This window comes from Charadrius vociferus, unplaced genomic scaffold (genome assembly GCF_000708025.1).
Source record: "Charadrius vociferus isolate BGI_N301 unplaced genomic scaffold, ASM70802v2 scaffold94, whole genome shotgun sequence".
Classification (NCBI taxonomy): domain Eukaryota; kingdom Metazoa; phylum Chordata; class Aves; order Charadriiformes; family Charadriidae; genus Charadrius; species Charadrius vociferus.
In genome coordinates this window covers 1,118,237-1,141,075 of record NW_009648031.1, presented here as the reverse complement: position 1 = coordinate 1,141,075, position 22,839 = coordinate 1,118,237, and the positions used below count along the sequence as shown (strand labels likewise).

At 36.3% G+C, this 22,839-nt stretch overlaps 1 protein-coding gene across 1 annotated transcript in view; it reads right to left on the bottom strand.

Annotated features, from left to right (window-relative positions):
* The window catches only part of DMD (dystrophin), a 927,929-nt gene that overhangs the window by 192,855 nt on the left and 712,235 nt on the right, over window positions 1–22,839 (bottom strand). The window contains exons 55-58 of the mRNA XM_009883534.1: window positions 14,056–14,228; window positions 11,320–11,476; window positions 3,137–3,257; window positions 2,187–2,455 (exon numbers count right to left, since the gene is read on the bottom strand). Coding sequence (XP_009881836.1) covers window positions 2,187–2,455; window positions 3,137–3,257; window positions 11,320–11,476; window positions 14,056–14,228 — 720 coding nt within the window. The remainder of the gene's footprint in view (window positions 1–2,186; window positions 2,456–3,136; window positions 3,258–11,319; window positions 11,477–14,055; window positions 14,229–22,839) is intronic.

Here is a 22,839-nt window from a genome sequence, read left to right as displayed (position 1 = left end):
TTTAGAGACCAGGACGTCATGCAGGACAGTGTCAAATCCTTTGCACAGGTCCGGGTAGATGATGTCTATTGCTCTCGCCTTATCCACTACCACTGTAACCCCATCTCAGAAGGCCACTGAATTTGTCAGGCATGACTTACCCTTGGCAAAGCCACGTCACCGACCACCTCCTTATTTTCAACGTGCCTTAGCAGAGTTTCCAGGAGGATAATTGCCATATACAAAATGAAAGGTTATAGCTTAAAAGGGTAGGAATATATTCTGTATGTTTTTTTCATTTACCATTTGGCTGATAATCTTACAGTCTGGTCTTATGATATTCATAAATATTTTAAGTAAACATGCTACAAATGAGATAAAAATTGGGGTAGTTGGTAGCATCTAATTTTTAAACTTGAAACAGAAGTCTGGGTTTCTGTCTGGCCCTAATATTAAGAGTTCAGAAGGAATAAAGAGACATTTACTGATTTGTCGTGGTTTGGCCTCAGCCAGCAACAAAGAACCATGCAGCCGCTCGCTCCACTCCCACAGCCGTGGGGAAAAAAAAAAAAATCGACAGGGCAAAACTCATGGGTTAAAATAGTGCAATTTAACAGAACAGCAAAAGGGAAGATGAAAACAAAACAGTAACACCGATAAAGGGATATGAAGATGCGATTACAATACAGCCGCGCAGCGCACCAACCAGACGCGCACCAACCAGACGCGCACCCCACCCCCGAGTGGCGACTGCTCTCCTTGCCTGGCTAGCGCCTCTTATAGACCGGGCATGGGTCACGTGGGATGGAATACCTGCCCCCTGCCGGCTCCTGGGGGAAATTAACCCCATCCCTGCCGGAACCAGGACATGATTGATAGTACCTCTCAGTTTTCATAGGTGTTAAGATTTCTGTTTTGTCATCACTGTTAGAATTTCATTATGTCCTCTAGGACTGATTTTTTTTTTTTTTTAAACTGTAACAGGATTCACCACTATAATTATGGAGTTAACAGTTATGGTCACAGCTTTGGACTTAAGCTACCTGCTTTGTTTTCCAGTAATAGCAGGGATTCAGTGTTTCTGTTCAGAGCATCTTCTCCAAAATCACAAAAAAAAAAATAAAAAATCCATTGCTATAATGGAAGTCACTTTCTGAGAATTTATAAATAGATATCTTCTGTTAATATATGAATTTAAATGAAGATAAACACATTTTACAGCAAACTGTTCATCAGCTACCACATACTTAATTTGTCTTGTATAATATTTGTACAGGACACTCATTAAACTTTCTATGTGATTAAAACTCATGGACTTTTTTTTTAATAAACTACATTTGATTTTTAAAGGCATCTTTTCTTGCCATTAGTCATTCTATTTCCTCTCCATTAGATCCTAATGTTCTACTAGAGAAAATAACAGTCAGCTCAGGTCTTTTTCAAAATGACTGATGAGTCCTATTTATGTGAATAGAACAGAGGCACTTTGTTCTTATCAAAATGGCAACTACTTCTGTTGTGCTCTAGCTGGAGGAATCCTGTAGTATTTATAAAGTCTGGCCATGGCAGACATGCTGAAAGAAGACATGCTCACATGAGTTTCCCAATAAGCAACTATTTTATGAAACAGCGCTTGAAAGTAGATAAGCATTAAGTTATAGAAAATAATGACAGTTTTTCCAGGGTTAGGGTTTTTTTTCCCCACTATCTTATGTTATGAGGCCTAGTTATCAAATAAGACAGATAGCAAATACCACCATCATGACAAAACAACAAAACCACATATTTTAAATTCTTTAAATTCTACTCTACAAGTATAGACACAAATATATACTCATCATACTTACAAAAGTATAATAAAGAACAGAATTAATTTTGATTATATATTCTCCTTTATATTCTATTTTGTTTTCTTTAATGTTAACTCTGCATCTCCTGAGTTAACAGTGAGTGTGCTGAGGATATTTGCACATTCCTGCAGTGCTTTTTACCCATGTTAGCAGCATACATTCTCAACGTTGATTTGATTCCATTTTAATTGCAGAAATTATAAAACTCTTTATATGTACTTTAAAAAAAAATATATAAATCATTATGATACAAAACTATCAATTTCCCGTTTTAAAAGATGATTCCTGATTTGGTGATTCATAAAGTGAATAAGACAATTATTTTATACTCAGAGATACTGATATACTGACACATACCTTGACTTTTTCTAAGTGATCCTGCAGAGAGTCAATCAGCAGATCCCCCACTGGCTGCCAGGATCCCTTGAACACTTCAGCCTGGCGCAGTTTCAGGTCCAGTTCATCCACTGCGTCTTGAAGACCCTGCAGTCTTTCAAGAGCATCATCTATCTTCTTTTGCCAATCAGCAGACTGTAGATTCAGCTTATCCCACTCAGTTCTGACCTCATCTGCTTGCCTTTGGAGAAGTTTACTGACGTTTTGGGCCCTTTCCTCAGGTGACAGTTCTAAATGTGAAAGTCGAGAGGCTTTTTAGACATATTCTGTCTTAGAAGAAAAATAATTGCCATCTGGGTAAGTTCAAAGCTCAGCAAGAAACTATCCAGATTCAAAGACACCTGTGAAATTTATTTTATTAATGTATTATCATTTGAAAATCTCTTAACAAATTTAAATCTTGCCACCATACAGATCACCAAAGATGCAAAATATGCATTTAAGTACATAAAAGCATTTTTAAACATGCAAGTTGTAGCTAAATGTTTATCAACTGTGTCCTGATTCAGCAAAATAGTTCTGCACATACATAAATATTAATCATTCTGAATCTTTTGCTGCAATTGAGTGGAATTGGGAGCTTCTGTAGTACTGAGACTACAAGTTGAATTTAGGTTAAATTGCAGCTTTCAGACTTCAAATGGGCCTGTAGTTATAGATAGGTCCTGAAGGTTTAAAGCCAGTTTCAAAATCTGCGTATAAATATGCATGTCTATTTAGTGCCACAGTGTTCAGAAGGATGGCTAAGGGTTTCTTTCATCCCTATTTTTAGCTTAGTTTATGAATGCTGACATTCAGCATGGAGTGTAAAAGGGATGCTTTCACAGCGGCTGGCAGAATTTATTTAATCATCACTGATTTTCACTGATCTTTCCAGAAATATGTTATTACCCCGCTCTTTCTTCAATTACCTCTTGGTTCTGGGTAGAGCTTCTCCAGTCCCTCCACAGGCTGCTCTGCTAAGAAGATTCGCACAGTCTCTAGTGCACTCCTGACAACAGGTTCTTTTGTTTTCAGCTCCCTCTTGAAAGTCTGAGAGATGAAACAAAATTATTGTAAGTCGATATATAATGAAATAACGAGTGCTAGCCCTTGTTTTTGTCAATTCAAGAACAAAATTTTCAACAACAGCTTCCATGTGTGTATTACCAGTAGCTACAAAAAAATGTAGAAGAGATAATCAGCTTTTGCTTAACCTGAAATCACGCTGTACTCAAAGGAGCAAATGTACTTTCAGCATGCTGCAAAGTATCCAAGGTTGCTAATCAAATTTTCACTGTGAGAGGGATCTCTTTTGTTGATTAATGTCAGTGTCAACTCCAAAACCTCGCTACAAGGGACAAGTCTTCATCTGGCTCTATATTGGACCACACCAGCATAGCTAATTGTTCTTGAAAGCAAAATTTAACAGAATGTGAAGGAAAATCCAATATGTCTTACAGCTACCACTTTGCTACTGCTGCTGGCAACCGTTATATCAAAGGAAAAAAAAAAGGACCTATGTATATTGACATGTTAACCTGTAACAATTAGTAACAAAAAAATTTCGAATATATTAAATGGTAACTCTCTCATCTAGTAGTGGTGTAGATGCATGTCTTCCACAATTACATGAACTGAGATTTATGAAATGTAGAATCAAGGCCAAGGTGAAAATTCAGTAATATAATCTAGCATAGATGAAGGCATGCACGAGTGAAAATTGAAGGGCAGAAAGTAGTCCTTATGAAATAGTTAAGTCCTAGTTGCTTTAATCAGTATTTATTATCAATTTCCATAACTTTATGTCTAACAGTGTTCAGTGGTACAGTCGCTCCTTTTCAGATCAACTGTATTTCTCCCTTTCATCTCCTCCTTTTGTGTCATGCTTTTTGGCACCTGTCTCCTTTCTCCTCTTTTCTTCCTCTTTCCTATTTGCATTTTTCTTCCTCCAGCAACAGCTCCTTTTACTATGTCTTTTCTATTCCCTGCTTTTAAAATGACCATGAGTAAGATTCTCAAGGTTGGTATTTGAAGTTTTTGGTAGGCTACTGAAAGTATGCATATCTCAGGTATTTTGGTTTGGTTTTTTTGTTTGGGTGTTTTTGGTTTTGGGGGTTATTTTTGGTTAAGGAGAATTTAAAATTCCATTAATCTGAATCCAAATGTTCACCACACAAAAATGCAGATGAAACTTGGCCTGTGGGTTGCACGTTGTATTAGACCTTTTGCATGTTGCATTGAATTTACCTAAATGGTCCTTCCCACTGTTTTATTTCAACATTTTCCTCTCTATTTCTGAAATGATACTGAATGCATACTGTTTTCAAGTAGCATAGAGGTAAAATATGCAGATAATTATAGTGCAGTGTAACACAAAACACAATACTGCAAAACGAGAGCCACATGCCATGAGTGGAAAACAGATTTTACTACACAGATTAGAAAATTCTTTTTACAACACAGCCATTATATAAGCTTCTTACTTAATAAATTCACCAAATCAGTTAAATTAATTATTAAACAAAATTTGGTTTTCTATGCAAACTAAGAATTGTAAATTCAATATTAAAAAGTTCATTACACTTTGAATTATATTTGATATTAAAGGCTCTGTACAGGAAATACTTAACAGAACTAATGAGAATCACACCTGCAGTTTATAATTGAGCACTCACAGGTGAAAAATTAATACATTTCAGGAAAGTAAAATTAAGGCAATAACTACATTATTCTACCATAAACATTTAACCAAACTTCTTATTAAGTGGTCAAGAACTGACCATAAGGTTTGTAATGGTGAATCAGGAAAACCCTTTAGCGAAGTGTACTTTCTTGAAGGAAGCAACAAAGTAAAAAATGTTAATTTTGTGTCATGGACATCAATGGGATTGGGATCCTTTCGCAGAGTGTATGTGCTATCATAGGGGAATATATTTTTTGATTAATATCTGTGATAAATGCTTTAAACAATCATGTTGACCCTGAAGAAGGAACACTGATTTTCACAAGTAGAGTACTGTATATTAGCAAGTAAGCTACCATTGGACGTTGTTCTGCATAAAAACTTAGTGGGGTTACTCCGGGTATAACTCTTTAACTTAGACATTTTTGGGTTTCATACTTGATTCTTGCAAGAAGTGCAATGGAAAGAGGAAATACAATAAGCCCTTTTCATGCCTCCAAAAGAGGAAAATCTATTCCTTTAATTAGCCCTCATGCTCACCTCACATTACATCATTCTGTCCCACTAGACTTTTGCAGGTCTGCAGCTCAAGTAATCCAGCAGGTAGCATAACTTAAAATGTTCCCCCATGGACTATGTGCTTTGCTCTCATATGATAATGTTAAAAGTGACATCAACAGTCTTTGGGTTTAAATATTACAATCACGTAATAGCTTAAAGGTATAACATGCTTTATAAATGTCTCCGAAGACAAATTATTTCTCAGAAATGTATATGCCCCAACCCAATTGTTATTGTTTTCAGGAGGCACATGCACAAGGGCAGGAAGGAGTGACAGATATTCCAGAAGAATACAGAAGTACACCGACTTATAGGATTTTTAAAAGCCAGAAGTGCCTTTGAGCTATGTATCTGGGAAGGAGTGGTACTGCTGTATGGAGTGCTGCTGCTGTAGTCAGGTCAACTGTAGCTATGTACACGTACAAACAATAAGAAGGACACAAAATACCTTCTTTCAGCTTCTACTGCTCTTGCATAAAACTATACCAAGCAAATACACCTAGTGGCATTATATTTCCAAAAAAGGGTTAAAGCCACATTCCTCCAATATTTCTTGCACAACAGAACAAGGACAAAGTAATCAGATATGCATAATGCATCCCATAAAGTATGTGAACAGGAATCATTGTTATCTGTCTTCTCAAAACAATAGAGAAATGCTAATGGGAACTTTCTGACTTCGTATATTTCATATTAAGTCACAAACTGCAAGAGCCTCTTTCTCTTTTATTAAAGGAAAACAGTGAGCCAACGTGTTAAGTGTTTTCTTTTCCAACTTTTCCATTCTGGATGTTGGAGTTGGTGGATGCGATTATAGTTTGTAAATCCTGTTTTAGAACAGTACACAGTATGGCGTTAAGGTCTATTTGCAATTCTTATTGCCTTCCCTAGTTTTGATCAGCAGACTTCTACTGGGTGAATTAAAATATATTTCAATGTAAGAAGTTTAAAAAGGAGTGAATGAAAAAAACATGATACTGAAGCAGTGGCACAGAACAGCATTAAAAATAATGAATGCTCATTTTATACTATCCCATTCCAAAAAATGTTCTTACTGTATGAAGGTAAAGCCAGCTTTTCTGATTAAAGTTGTGTTGTGAAATGTATACACACTACCAATAAAAAACAAAAGTAGCAATAGATGACACTTCCACTTCTTTTGGGAAAAAAATAATAATTATCTATCTAGAGCCCTGACAAATACATCTTTATAATAAGCATACCATCATTGAAAGCAGAATTAGCCTAAATGAATGTCTAATTTACAGGTAATGATTTCAGGCTAATTCCATCAAATTCCTTAACTTCTTTCACACTTTGTGGTGACTGTAGAGGAAATCGAATGTGCATAATGTATGACCTGACAAAAAAACAAGTAAACTACTTTATTTAAGCATCTCTATTTGTCATCGACACTACAGCAGTAATGGCATTCTATCCACCATTTTAATAATGCATATATTGATCAGGTTATCTCAGACCTACACTACCTCCTCATGGGTGTCCTTAAATCTCTTTAGATGAAGAAACACAGAGTGTTTAAATTGAAAGATGAAAATATAATGAGAAGAGAATTCCATTAGTAAAACTAACATTAATCGCTGTTATTGGAAAAGCAGATATTTTTGCTTTTAAAGAATTTTAAAAAGAAAGAGTGCACTTAAATTAATTCAAGCTATTTCCTGACCAGAATGCTTTTTAAAAATGGGTTTTGACCACAGTTTTTAAAAGTAGGTATCAACTGTGCCACCAGAAAAGATCAGTGTGTTCAAGCAAAAATTGTATTCCTTCTTAGGCGCTGTTGTGATAGATGTCATGTGAAAGAGTTTCCAGGGAATTGTTAATAATTAACTTCTATATTCATAAATGCTATTTATGCCGTTAATGCAATCATTATGCAGAAGATGTGGCAACTTTTAAAAGAATGAAAGAAGAAGCCGGCTATCTGCATGATGAGTAAGTTACTTAACAGAGATTAACAGTAACGTGTACATAGTTAATATGATTTCAATAAAACATTATCGTGACACTTAGTAAAGCAAGGAAATCTGCAAGATAATGAAATGATGTTTTGTTGAACAGCAGTATTTTTTTTCATTGACTAACCCCCCCACACATACACACATTCCAAGACTTTGGCATAGACACAATTTCTTCACATGCCAAAAATTGACAAAATGACCCACTATATATATATAAGTCCAAACAAATAGCAGTTATGTGAATATATTTGGGATGAATTCCAAATTGCCTTGTCTAAAAAGCACCTCACATTTACAAAGCAACAATGATTTTGACTGCATGGATATCTCTTTTCTCAGTTGAGTTCAAGCTCTCCTCTGGCATAGATTCAAGCATTTTAAATTTTCATCTGAATCCTACTCTTAAAATTTTAAAGACAATCTTGGCAACTAGGAGCATTCTAATGATAAGAATCAAATTTTTTTCATCTCTGCTATGAATGTCTGAGGCATTCCAGATGGTCTTCTAAAAGATAGAGAGGTAAAATATGTTTATTTTTCTTTAAATTACATCCTTAAGGGGAAAAAAAAATAAAACGAGCCTGTAACACTGCTTTAGAAAAATGATTCAGGCATAAAATCGTGTTTGCATTCATCATGCCGTTTCTCAACGGCAATCAGTTAAACTGCTTATAAATAATGTTCCCCTGCTGAGGCCTTTTCTCTTCTCCAAAGAAGAACTTACCTGGCTTCATTTCTGGCTTTACCTGGCAAAAAAAAAAAATCTTCACAGAAGGAAAGACATTGTACCAGTATAGGAAGACCAAACCTGGAAGTTTGGATCACTTAAAAGATTTGTCAGAACAGGTAGAGACTTAACTTGTTTCTTGAAGACTGATTTCCAGAAATTACATTCAGGAGAACAAAGTGAACAATCAGCAGATTCTTTTTCTCAAGACCAAATTTTAACTACTCTTTACTTTCACATTCAACACACTGAAACTCTTGAAAAAAACAGCTTTCCAGTGCAGTTTTAAGATAGATACTTCTACATTTGTGGTGCTTTTTTAAAAGCATTTTTCTTATGTTCAGAAATGAGCCAACCTTTTCATTTGGATACTGCCTTTGTATGTCTGATTCTCTAAAAGGAAATTTTAGAGTAACAGAAAGTCCATAGTGTCTGGGAAAAAAAAAAAAAAAAACAGTAGAAAAACTCCAAGCTGCAAACACAGATTTTGTCAAAGACAACTTGAAGTCAACAGAGTTCTGCACTGATTATTTTTCCCTCCTCCTCTGTAAGAGATCTTTGAAGAGCAGACAAGGTAACCTAATTTCAAGGGTTATGTTTTGTTCTTTTTTTCCACAGGGAATCAGAATACCTACAACTAGAAAGGCCTTATATTAAACTACAGAAGTGATACAGAATGAGAAAAGGAAAGAACCCATATTTCTAAAAAGAACTTAAATGTTCTAGCTTTGATACTAGATATAATGACCAAAGATTTGTGTCTGTATGTATCTGCATGTGGGAGAGACTATAATCAAAAAGGAGAAATGAGAAGGAGATCTATTTTGTGAAGTCATTTTGCACCTTTTCACAGTACTTTACTTTTATGCAACACTTCTCATCCCTAAAAGTTTTAAACACTTCAGTTGATTGGTGAGTGACAGAGAGATGACATAGTCCATCACTGAAGTCTTGCCACCTTTATGATGAATTCTGGGAAGCTTTTGAATAGCTTACAAAAACATATACACTATATATGTATATATACAACATATATACAATATATACAACATACTGACAATAAGAGGGTTTTTGTTCATCCTTCTCTTTGTCTTTCTCGACCATTAGGTAAAGATAGGCTCTTGAGAAACCATATCACCACTACCTCCCATCAGTCTGGTACTGCAGACAAATGCCTATTTGCCTATGCCAAAAGCCAAGCCTGGTTGTATAGGATATTTCCAGACTTGTCAGAAACTCAGGGTTCCCAACAACTTAAAGCAGCAAGATACGTCATGTTCTCTCTCTAACTTGATCTTCTCACTATTTGTTCTCAAATCTGTCTTTCAGCACGAGATAGGACAATCTAATACAGCTACCTGATGAATGGAGAAAGCACAGGTATTCCAGATCCAATTTCATTTTATCGCACCATTTCACATTTCTCCATTCAGAGATAACATCAGAGATTTAAACCACGACATTTAGGAACTTCAGAAAAAATACCTCTTGTGGCAAGTTTCAAAATCTGAAAGTTACATATATGCAGCACAATGCTTTGAGAGGATGATCACTAGTTTTGAAATAGTCTCTTCTCACAGTATCAAGCTGTCTGACTGACAATTTAAATTATTCAATAGAAAACACATTTGTCCAAAATAACTTTTTAGATGTCACACTGAAGTATGCTTGGTCACCAAACAGAAGGGAAAAAGCCTCCCATAATGACATCATTTTAACTAAAGACATGTGGATGAAGGAGGACAGAAGAGCTAGAATCATACATCCAAGTTAATTCCAAGAAATGGAATAGTGTAGAGTGGAGAAATGTCATAGTATAAATACTTCTATGGTTCATTCCAATCACTACATACATTTACCTTTTAAACATGAGAGGACAATTTCTTTATATCAGTAAGTTTCCTTGCCCTTGATCTTATACTGTTCTTTGTAAAAAAACCCAAACCTGACACTGTATTACCAACTTCCTGTTGAATCAGGATTGTCCTAGTGGGTTGAGGTCTGGTTTCTATTACGGACATCTGTTATTAACTGGTGCTTCCTGATTAAAGTTTTCATCAGAAATTAACACAAAAGAAACAGAAGAAATCTTATCATAAGGGCTAGACAGGATTTAATGGAGCTCATAAGTGATAGAATAGGAGTTGCTGAAGTTGGGTGTGCTATCCCAGTTACCTTTCACATGGTTCCCTATTCCCTCTCTTCAGAACAACACTTTCTCCCCATTTACTGCTTCATTCAGCAATTCTTCAGGACACTAGTTTCCTAATTTTCTTATGGTACTGCTGAAAAAGCACCACTGAGGTACTAGAACTGTGATTTCACATTCTGACCTGGATAGACTGTAATGGTATAGCAAATTAAAAGCTGTTTACTTGAAAGCAGACATTAGGTCAGCATCAGACATGTGTGAACTTGAGTCAATACAGGAAACACACCTGAAGCACACCTTTTTGACAAAAAAAATGCGTGAATCTTTGTATGAAGAATTATTCAGCAGTACCATGTTATTTGGGGGGATTTTCATTTGGTGGGTTTAAAAAAAAATCCTATACAAGTGTTGGATTTAGGTTCCTTTTTACTACAAAGCTTAGTCTAGAACAGCCCCCATTTGATGCTCAGCTATTTCCTTTCCATAAAGATTCCCTGATGAAACTAGTATGAGCTACGGACAGTTACAGTCAGTTGTCACAACAGTTTCATGATACACACAATTGTGCATTAGGGCTGATATAATTTGCTTTTTTCACAAACATTCCCCAAAATCAATAGCAAAATGGGGTTTCAAAAAGCACACATGATATTTAAATGCCTGATCTAGAAAAATTTACAGAACTACTTATTTAATCTTCAAATAATATTAAGTTAGTATTTGTTCTAGCCTTGAAAACTAGCTGTCTATGACAGGTCTATGAAAATGTTGTGTCGCTTTCCAAAAAAGCCAAGCAGCTGCTAGTAAATACTCTCTTCTCCAAAGGCTGATTTTCTAAGCTGTGTTTAAAAATTGTAGCTAGTACTCTCATGTAAGAAGTTCAGTTTTCATTGTCTCTAAAATGTATTTTAAAGGGTATCTTACTTTTTCCAACAAGGATCGTTTCATGCAGCACTAACCTGCAAAACAAAAAGCAATGACCGAAAGATCATTTAAAAAAATCATACCCTATGAATATCATTCTGTTTCTGCACAGAGGGAAGATCTCCACCAATTGGTGCTTGCTGCTTTAATTCATCCTCCTTCAATTGCAGCCATGCCAAAAGTTCCTGAAGAGAGAGATGTAGACGCTTCCACTGGTCTGTACTGGCCTCCAAATGGGATCTGAAAGCACGTGTTAAATATCAGATATATTCAGGCACAGTAAAAATAAAAAGCAAATTGTACAAACTTATTTACTGAGAAAGATCCTAGTGTTTCATTAACTTAATGATTTTTAAATAGCTTCAGTAGCTTTGAATTAGATTCTGGCAACACTGATTTAGATTTGGTTTCAGAGTCCTGGCCTGAAACATCCATTCTTTTCATATACCTTCTTTCCAACCTTTTACACCAGGTAATTGGAGTGCCGAGGAAAGAGAAAAGAAAGGGACAGATTAGCCATAGGATGACAGAAAGCTCAGCTGCTCTGCTATGTAAGCTGATGGAAAATTTTCTCCTTTTTCAAACTTAAAGGCTATGTGGGAGGGACAGACATGCTGTCTTCTGATCTCTGCTCTCACAGGGCAGCTGTGGGCTGCGGCAAAACTGGCTCACAGTGGGTGCTGCTGAGGGAGGCCAGCCCTGAAGGCAGCGAGGGCTGGGGAGGCCCCAGGATGCATTTGAAAGCAGTGAGGGGGGAGAGGAGCAGGGATGTCATATGGGGAGTTGCAGGCGGCAGCAGCCAGAGCAAGGATGACAGTGCTTTTGGAGGGGACATAGTCAAGGAGCCAAGTTTCTGAGTCAGGTTTACTCCTGTTGCCCATGTTTATCTCAGCAAGCTTCCACCACCTCAAGACAAGGCAGCAACTGGAGGCAAACACTAGTGTCTTCACTTCTTCCCTGCTTCCCCAGGTCTGGCTTTATAGGGAAAAAGTGCAAAGGAGTGACCCAAAGCGGTTTTGTTACTGCTGCTGTGCTCTGACCTTCCCCAGCATGGGGAATGGTTTCCCTGAACCCATCCTGCTCTGCCCTTCTTTCAGCTTCGGGAATATGTGTTTATGCATTTACATTATGTGCACACACTCATATATTTATACCTGTGCTCAAGCACATGCAGACAAAATAGATAATAGGAAACAAGTTTTAAAAACCGAGTTCTTTATAAGAAAGAAAGTGTTTATTAGGCTAAACTGTACTGACTTATCAGAATAAAAGAAAAGTAATAATGGAAATGAACTTGGCTTCTCTTCATATCTACCATATATCTAGTGGATTTAGAAAAGAATACCTACCTAAGCCAAACAACAGCATGGGTCTTGTGTTTCAGCAGTGTAAAACTTATGCTAAATAAGGGGACTTGTGGGACTGCTGCCTGGGGAACATTTCATATTTCTGGTCTTATACCTCTTTTGCGTAAGCATTGCTATTTATGATGAAATCCATTCCATAGTGTATGATGGAAAGAAATAGGTCCAAGCAGAGAGACTGAGAATAGCCTGTTCATTCAATCTAGTGGCCAGCAACATTTAAATGTCTCAGAAGTTAAGAATTGTTTCTTATGCTAATCAATACGTTATTGAACACCTTGAGCCTTTTACTGAATGCAAATATTTTAGAGAGGGAGTCTGTTGCTTTGAACGTTTAATGCAAGAAGTCACCATGTTATAACTAGGGTTACTATTTCTGACTTGATTAATGGCAGCAATACATTGAACTGTAAAAAATCAAAGACAGAAAGTCCCATATATTTAATTACTGATATTTGGCCAACTGACTGTTTTTTTTTAACTCAAACATTGCTGCATTTAGAAAAGCTCCTCAGGAAAAAAAAAAAAAAAGGAGGAATTTGTTTCTCTTTTTCTTTAGCTGCTAATATCTTTTCAATCTCACATCCTTCATTTATTTTTAATGATTGATGTTATGAAGATGGCTTTTGTCATTACACACACTGACCTCCCTCAGGGCCTGAGCTGAAAAAACTAACATTTCATACATTAATTTGAAAAATATTTCTGCCTTTTGCTGCCCTCTGAACTACCACCAACACACAGCAAGCAAGCAAATGAAAAAATGCCTGAGACTGAAGGCAACAGAGCTGTGTTGCCTATTGTAAAAGTCGCATTTCTGAAGAGAAGTTTCCTGGACAATTTCTTTTGAAAAGCAATCTTCAGCCCATTGAAGCCTGTACCTCCACTTTATCATTTGTAACATTACAATTTATTATAGTTTTCTTTGCAAGGAGAATTTTTTCCTCTTGTGACACTACCTATGGATTTCCTTTTACCCCTTGATTTTATCTGGTAATTCTGTCCATTCCCCAGACAACAGCTAAAATCTTAAATAACGCGTCTTCCCATTTGCAATGATATTCTTAGTTTTGCACTGGAAATAGCAGACTTAGAAATAAAGCTTATCATAAGTACAGGCTGTTTAATCACTTTCTTTCATGTCTCATTGATAAGTCATACCCAGCTCTAGAAAAAACTTAGATTCAGAGGGGGTAGTTACTGTTTAAACATGCTAATCTCTCCTGTAATTACAAAACCTCATCATATGCCTCATATCCTAATCCCCTACTATCATTTCCACACCAAAAAAACTAATCATTCTCACAATTTAAGCCAACATTCAAAATAATACAAATCATTTCAAAAATGGACAGAAATAGTGCTATCAGAAAAAAAACCCATGCTTTTACTGTCAAAACACAGCAGTCCACCTTACACACCAACCGTAGGCTTTTGCTTACGTTCACATCCTACCTAATGTTTAGAGATTTCTTCCTAAGCTCACTCCATCTGAAGTTCATGTTGTCCAGACGTCTCTGCAATAGGGCTGCATCCTCAGAGCCTTCCAGGGATCTCAGGATTTTCTGCCCGTTTTCATCCAGGTTGTGGAAGATGTCAGTGTGAGCATCAATTTCCGCCTGTAGTTCCTATGGAAGCAATAGAAAACAGTACGTGTGATTTCTTACAAAACCATAGAAACTATCACTTCTCAAAAGAGTAGAAATATCCTCAGTGTGACACAGTTAGCACAGATATTGATTACTCCTTTTATGGCAATATCATGTACTGTATACACGGCCATATTTCCCTTTCACGTGAAGGCCATTTGCATTGAATAATGACTTTTTTTCCATACAGAGCATACCAAAAAAAATTTAGATAGTTAAAAGTCTAGCCTTTGACAGGACACAAAGCAAGGACAAGATACATTTACTATGCTGACAAAGAAGAAAAAAACCCTCAAAACCCTCAGGATCTCAGGTAAATCTGACCTTCACATGATACGTCTTCCTGTGCAACATTTTCAGTTTGAGCTGGGGACTGCAGCACCGGTCCTGCTGCATGGCAATCCCAAGAAATCTAGGCGTCTGCAAGCAGCCAAGCTTTAAAATGCCAAGTTCACTTACATTCTGTTGACAGAACGCATTTCGGAGCACAGGCCTCAGCAGTCAATAGCAATAAACAGCCACTTTGTGCTATATCAAAACACTGGTCAGGGCCATGGCCGTAGGAGGGCCTGAGAATAGCAAGGACTTAGAATATGCAACTGGCAGCTCATGTTGAACAGCCAACTTTTCTCATCACTTCGTAACTGCAGGCCAGCTCTACGTTTTGAATTCACTTTTCCCCCTCATTTTTAGTATGGCTGTCTCTGCCAAAAGAACATTCTTTAGAGAGCTGCCTGGTTTCCTGCCTGCCCACACACTCAATGCAGCCTTTGTACGTTGGCTGCCCTTCTCCAAGGCGTTTGCATGCTGCAGCTCCACAAGGTCACAGATTCGTTTGCAGTGAACAGTGGTTGAACCAAGCTCTTTAAACAGAATAAAACCAAAATTAATAATAATAATTTAAACACGTATGTACATGAGCACACACGTAGTCTATATGTAGCCATATAGGCACAAAAGTACTTTTACTTTCAGAAAAAGCAGCACAGATAGAAACAAAGAAAATGACCCAGTGAATAAAGCTCTACATTTTCTCCTGGGACGCTTGGGCGCTAAGATTTCTGGTGGTGGTTTCTTGCTGCCTGAAATGGGAGCACTGGGGATAAAGTGTGAAAGGGGAAATGATTTATGGCATTTGAGAGCAAGACCCAGTGCTAACTGAGCATCACAGATAGCCCCCAATGGAAATTTGTTGTAATTTTCTTTAGAAGAATGACTTTGAAGGAGAGGAGCACACAACTCGCCTACTTGGTGTGTTCCTAATTGGATTGGTTTTATTTGATATTTTAAGTGCCATGTTAGGTGCACTGAATCATGAGTAGATTGTCCTTGTTCACCTACTGCTGTTCCAAACGTCATTTACCGTCCTTTGCTGGATACCTATTTCTTGCACAGTAACGACTAGCAATGTGTTTGGACCAATTTCAAGGAGGGCTAGGAACGTCTTTGGTACAGTATAGGAGTTCTTATCCAACTATTTTATTTTATTTATGGTCATCCTAGCAGTAAAGTAGTTAGGAATGAGTTTGGAATACATCAGAGGTAATTCTGCAGAATGCAACTGCATTATAAACATTGTATTTATTTATTGATGTTAAATAGACAATTTAGATTTTTAAAAATGCCATTATTAAGGTAAATAATCATGTATAATACTCCAGGTATGAATGCCCTTACTTGAAAATTTGTACTTTATTTCAAGTCTGAATGCTGCTAGCTTCAGTTTCCAGCTGTGATATTTTATTTTTGTTTGCTTGACTGAAGAACACTCTATTACCAAATTATTTTTTCTTCATGTCTGCATTTGGAAGTTTTATTTAAGCTAGGTTAAGTATCACAAACCTGATGTGAACAGCCAAAAAAGTATGTAAGAAAGGATAAAGTTCATGGTAAAAAAGTTCACTTTTACTGTCTGTAGACTTTAAAACCTGACAAATCTATTGCTGAATGAAAGAAATATCATATGGACTAGTTGTTGCACAAAATGCTTAGTTTTTAGGGTGGTGATGGAAACAGCTTCCTTTTCCTCAGCAATAACACGTCGTGAAACATGTACGTTGAATAACTATTCACAGTAGGAAGCTGTCAAATCTGTGCCCTCTTGGTGTTTTACCACACATACTTTCATAGCATTTTAAAACACAAAATTAAAAAAAAAAAAGCACTTCTACATTTTTCTTGTTTTTAGAAAAAGTCTCTCATAGTCTACACATTCCATGCTTGACTCGATGCATTTGTATTTCTGAAAATAAAATCTAGCCATATCCTTTTTATTTCAGAATACTATATAGTATCACAATAAATCTGGACAGTTAGTTAAATGGGCAACAAACACGAAAAGTGAGGTACTCTTATCAAAAGCTTAGTATTCAAGACATGGTTTTCCTTATTCCAAATTATCTGTGTAAACTGCACATCTGTTAATACTCGTAAAAGTAGTTTATTCCAGCTATGCAGGAAACCTACACTGACACAGAAGCAAGACAACAACTCCATTTTGGTTCATGCATTTCAGATCCTTCCCTTGTGACTCCTTCACATCCCAAGAGAAGCAGAATACATATAAGAAGAAGATCTATACACCTTTTATTTGTTTTCTGAAATAAGTAATTTCCATGTTTCAAAAATACAAGTGAAAGATCAATAGGAACTAGATTCTTTTTCTTGACAAGAATAAAGCAGGAAGATCTATTTCATCTCATAAACTGGTAAGATATTGCAAAAGTATGCTGTCATTACACATCATACCAAGAAGCATAGAATATAGATTAAATATAAACCATTTACTACATTTTCACTTTTTTCCGGTGTGTTGAAACACATGGAGGAACTGCAGAGGAGGAAAAAATCAATCCTGGTATAATTCTACTGAGTTACAGTTGGACTTAAGCTGACTCTGTATGCTGCATTTTTGCTGTAGTTGTTATTACTGAAGCTGTGTGGAAATAGATTCCCTTAAAAAGAGCAGACAGCAGATGAAAAACAAATAACGCAAGAATATATTGGCTACAGTAACTCATTAATGCATATTGGTTACTAGCCTAAATTAATTTTCAAACCCACATCTTTTTTATCACAAGTTACTGCTTAGAATGAACTGAGATGCTCAGAAAGAACTGCAACCCCATCAAGGGCAGATTTGCCTAAGACTTTGACTGAAATACTCCTTTATTAAGATCAACTATATACTTAAATGAGAAAGGTATCATGATATTTGTTCATAGAAACCTTGCTGAATAGCTACTATAGGTTTCTACACATTTAAAAATGTGTATTCACATTATTATACTATATAGAATAAGTCTAGAACTAAGTCACAGAACCAAGAATGATAAAGAGGTGAAATAAACTCGTCTTGAGAGGAACAATCTTGGGCAAAATAGGGTGAGGAAATTTGCTCTGGCTGTTTTGCTTTTGTCCTAAGCCATTGAAACCTCTATGCATGATTTCAGGGGAGAAGTACACTAAGGCTGCAAGACCGCATACCCAATAGTGCCATAAAGCTAGGAGATGGATATATTTCTCATTGGCCCAACAAAGTTTTTGCCCTTGGAACTACTGCTAGCATTCTCCATAGGAGCACACATCCTCACTGCACTTATCCTCTTGGTAGGTAAGAGAAATTCACCTGTGGCTCCACGTGTTTGGAGCTAGCTAAGGTCCCTTCCAACCCAAACCATTCTACGATTCTATGAAAATTCAGCAGAGCCATCGCTGTGAAATCTAGTGTATTGAAAGTCCTATCAGTCTCCACACAGCAGAGACAGCCCTATAAGAATTCAATATGGTTTGAGATGATACCTTATCAGAAATAACTAATCAGTGTCATTTCCCACATTTAATATATAGGCAGGACATATAAATGACATGACACATGGCAAAATCTGCCATTATTTTGGCAACGTAACAGAGAGGGATTGGTAGGCTGGAAGTAAAATGAAGTCCTAGAAAGAAGGAATAAGTGACACTAGTTAAACTATACATGAATCAGACTAAGAGATGGAAATTAATGCAGCACAACTGACATGACATTTATCTTTTATACAAGGTAGAAACAAAGTTATTATGTAATAATTTAAAGAAATTAAAGCACTTAAAACCTCTGCTACAAACTCAGTTCTGTCCTTGGAATTGTGCTTATAATTTCCAACGAAGCATTTTATGTTCTCTAGGTACCATACAAAGTTACTAATGAAATAAATGGCGTTAATTGAGGTTTGAGGGCTCACAAAACTAAAGACAGCACCATCTGATTGAAGGAAATCAACACAGAGAAAAAAATGTTTTTTACTGACAGCTATTTAAAAAATAAAGTCAGTCTGCATAATTACATACATGTACTCAGATCATCAGCAAGTAATACCTGTGTGGCTACACATAGCTCAGAGGTACTATACTTTACACTACTGTTGCTGTAATACTAATATTAAAATAGCTAGAAAAGCTATCATAAAATTACTCAAAACCAAGATACTACAGCTCTATAATTCGTCTCTGTGCAATTAGCTGAAATAATTGTCCCCTGACTATTTATATTAACAGTTAATATTTCCCCTAATAAGTTTCTGTAAAAAACCCAGCTAATAATTTTAAAAAGCTTAAATTAGTGGCATATTTACTTAAAACTCTTATACTGTACAGAAAATGACTGATAAATCCTCCTTTTTTCCATTTTCCTTTTGCCTACCTTCCTTTTTCTTCCTTTCCCTTTAGCTTTTCTGTCACTTTCTTCCTTTCCTTCCTTGCTTCCTTTCTTTTCCTCCTCTTTTCTTTCCTCTTTTCCTTCCTCTTTCATTCTTTTTCCCTTCCTTTCTTTCTTTTCCTTTTTCCATTCTTCTTTCCTCCCATCCTTTCCCTTCCTGTCTTTCTCTCTTTCCTTCTTTCTTTATTTTTCTTTTTCTCTTTCTCTTTTTCATTTTCATTTCCTTCTTTCTTTTTTCTTTTTCTTCTTATTTCTTCCTTTTCTTTTCCTGCCTCTTTCTTCTCCTTTTTTTCCCTTCCTTTCCTCTCTTTTCACTCCACTTCCTTTCCTTCCTTCCTCTCTTTAAAATAAAACCTTCTGTGAGTAAAAATCTTATTTTTATGTTCTTTCGTGGTGATTTCAAAACCCTTCAATAATGTGGATTTCTTTCTGCTTTTATTTTGCATTCCCATTAATTAAACATCATTTCAGGTGCCTGAAGAAGGCAGAACTTACAAACTTGTTTCATACCAGTACTTTTCTGTTCTAACAATGCTACTGAGCAAAGCACATCTATAAAGAATAGGTCTCTGCTCTATAGACTTGAAGGGGATAGAGCAGCTCTTAGGGCTTCGCATAGTCTGTTTATTTTTGCCAACAAGGGAGTTCAGCTCGTATAACCAAAAAAGCTTCCTCCTCCAAAGTTTTTTTTGTAACCCCTTATGGGTTCTACAGATATGGGAACTGGAGTCACTGTTCCTATTTTGTAATTCTGTCCAGCACAGCTTAGGGACTGGATTTCAAATTAAACATCCTAATTACATCTATACTCCTGCAAATCTCAGATTCTGCCTAAAGCATTAAACTCTGTGTGAGGGTTCCGAGAGTTTGAGACGACTTTTTTTTTTTTTTTCGTGCCCCTGCAGATTCTAGCAGCCTTTGGAGGCCCAAAGACCCATGCACACAGCACCTCTTTCAGGATCATGGCTTATTCTTCTGTCTCCTAGATAGAGAAATGGTTTTGTGGGTGATATAGTTCTGGAGATGTTGAATTGATGGCTAGAGCACAGCAAGTGCAATGCATTTTAAGTACGAGTGGTAGACTCAGTGCAAGATGCTCTTGATCTATTTCTTTTGTTTCTGGCATCAGAAGGCCAGTTTGCACTACTCTATGACAGTCTGTCCTTGTGAGCTAGTCATTATCTTCAAAGTATTTAAACATAAAGAAATGTATTACAAACAAATAAACAAACAAAAGAAATCACTTGTTCTAGATTGAAAATACTGTGATTTACATTAATGATGGAACAAAACAGTGAAGTATTTTTTCTGCTTTGCAAGACACTGCTGGTCCAACTGAAGTTCCCTCTTGTAAATGTTGTAGTTCTTCTCAGAATAGGTTGTTCAGTTTGGGGTTTTTTTTCCTCTTTTTTTTTTTTTCTTTTTCAGATCAAATCTGATCTGAAAAATCTGAGATTTTGTGTTTCAAAACAATTTAACAGTGAGAATCTCACAGTGATGAGTATAATGTTTTGTTATCATACAGTCCACCTTAGCTAACGCAACCAAACTGTGTCACAATGACAAAGTGGGAAAGCAGCTCTCTGTCCCTCCATCAAGTTTTTAAATAATTTTTTCTTCCAGTCCATAAGCAGAACTTTTATTGGGACTAAGAATGAGAACATTTACTGAGCAATTTACATAATGATAAAAACTTCTTAAATGAGATTTAAAATGTAATTAAAGGGCAAACTTATTGAGTTAAAAGCATTGTTGTGAAATGGCTATACATCATCATGCCATGAAGCCTCCTATTCAGCTAGCCTATGGCATGACCCCAATTCCAGTCTGGTATGATTACATCTCTCAGTTTCATGCTAATGACTTGATTAAAAAGAAAGATAAAAAGGTCTTTTCTATTGGGAAGATAAGCTTATGAATATCATTAAGGCATTTCTAGGTTCCCAACACATTTTTCAAGATAACAAAGGATAACAGTTAGTCCTCTAAGACAGAATCAAATGTTGATGAGTGGAAGCTAGAAGTATAACATTGCTCTGTAGCAAACAATCTGTGTAAACTGCATCTATCACTGTTACGGTTTTAAATTCTACAAGTCCCAGAATTAAGAAGGGACCAAAATTCACATTTGAAAGCTTCTTTCATCTAAAAGAAGACACAAAAGCTTTATTTAGTAAACTGGGCCCTGTCTTCAGAAGAGATTAGAAACAGACTAACCAACATTCAATTTAGCTTAATTTCAGATTGCAAGAGATTACATGCTGCATCTAAGGGTGTAGTCATCTCTTGCTGACAAACAGCAACTGTGAAAACATGGTGTGGGCTTCTTCATTTCATTAACAGTGACCTGCCTCAGCTATGGAGTAGTAACTCTTAAAAGCACCGACCCAATCATTTGAACATATGCTCAAATCTTTATTGTGCAGATCCTCACTCACAGGACTGGCTTTTCAGACTTAGCACATGGCCTTATATTTCTCCTTTGTTCATAGGGAAATAAACAAATTTTTTATTAGACCTCTAGCATTTAATTTGTATTCAATCATATTTAAGTATAAATTATTATGCAATTCCGTGTGTTTTGAAAAAGTTCATGGATTTCTTGGTGTGTTTCTTGAAGACTGAGAAAAAACCCTGACTGACTATTTTCATTTACATGTAATGAAAATACAAATAAATAGATGAAATAAAAACCCCAGTCTTTAAACATACAAAGCTTTCTACATTTATAGAGATAGTTTCACCTAGAATTTGATCCAGTCAAACCCTTGCCATTAGATTGCAGAAGTATAAACTATTCTGCTAATAGTAACTTTAATGGAAACTGTTATCTTACTCTTTGTCTATTTGTCTTCTCATTATATCTAGGATGGGAACCCTAGTTAGAAAGAAACATCATGTTAGTTTGAGGTTACACTTAGGCAGAAAAACTCCTCGTATCCACAGCAATGAAGAAATTTTACTGTATGGTGATATTTATTTTACTACCATAGGCTGTACTACCTTTCAGGTAGGCAAATACAACAAAGCAAACAAGGCATAGGTTTTAAAGCGGGAGTTGTGAGTGTTCTGTATGTCAGAAAATCAGCCACCTCTACTGACATGTCTGAGAATGGGCTTATATATCTGCCTTTGAAAACTCTGTATTTGAGGGCTGGGTGAGTAGGAGGAAAATAGCATAAATGTGCATGTAGTCATACACACAATTTTCTGAAAGTAAAACCATTAGGCCCATTACAAACTAGCATAGTTTTCTAGATTTTAGAAGGTAGTTTCCTCCCAACAAATACGCAGGTCCTGACCCTTGCACTTCAGTGAATGTCTAATCCCATTATACCTGCGTGTTCTGTCAGCACGTTCACCCTGTCAATCTTTTGGCAATCTTTGTGCAGCAAAATAATTACACTACTACTTTCACCATGTCTAATTTTGCCCTCTCCCCATTTGCCAAATAGCAGCAGCATAAGGCCAGCTCCACCCGCTGCAGGAATATTTACTTCCACTCAGTTACTCAGGCAAGGTTTGAAAGTCCTGCTGGATAATTTGGAGAGCGTCTACCACTAATAATTCCACTGACATCCCAGTACTTTGAATTAATACTGATTTTCTTTCACAACAAGCAGCCAGAAAGGCTGAACTGCACAACTGTCTCAAACCCTAGAGAAGGAATCTTATGACAGAAGAAAGGACAAAGTTTTTTCTCTGTCACCAACCCATAGTGAAATATATCTGCAATCTGTTAATTATTAATGACCATTCCTCGAAGAAAAAAATATTTGTACATACAAGACTGTATATTTGTTTCACAGAAAATGATGTAAGGTTTCAATGCGCCAACATGTTACAATAAGATACCTCAGATTCTACCACACATAGAATTCATTTACA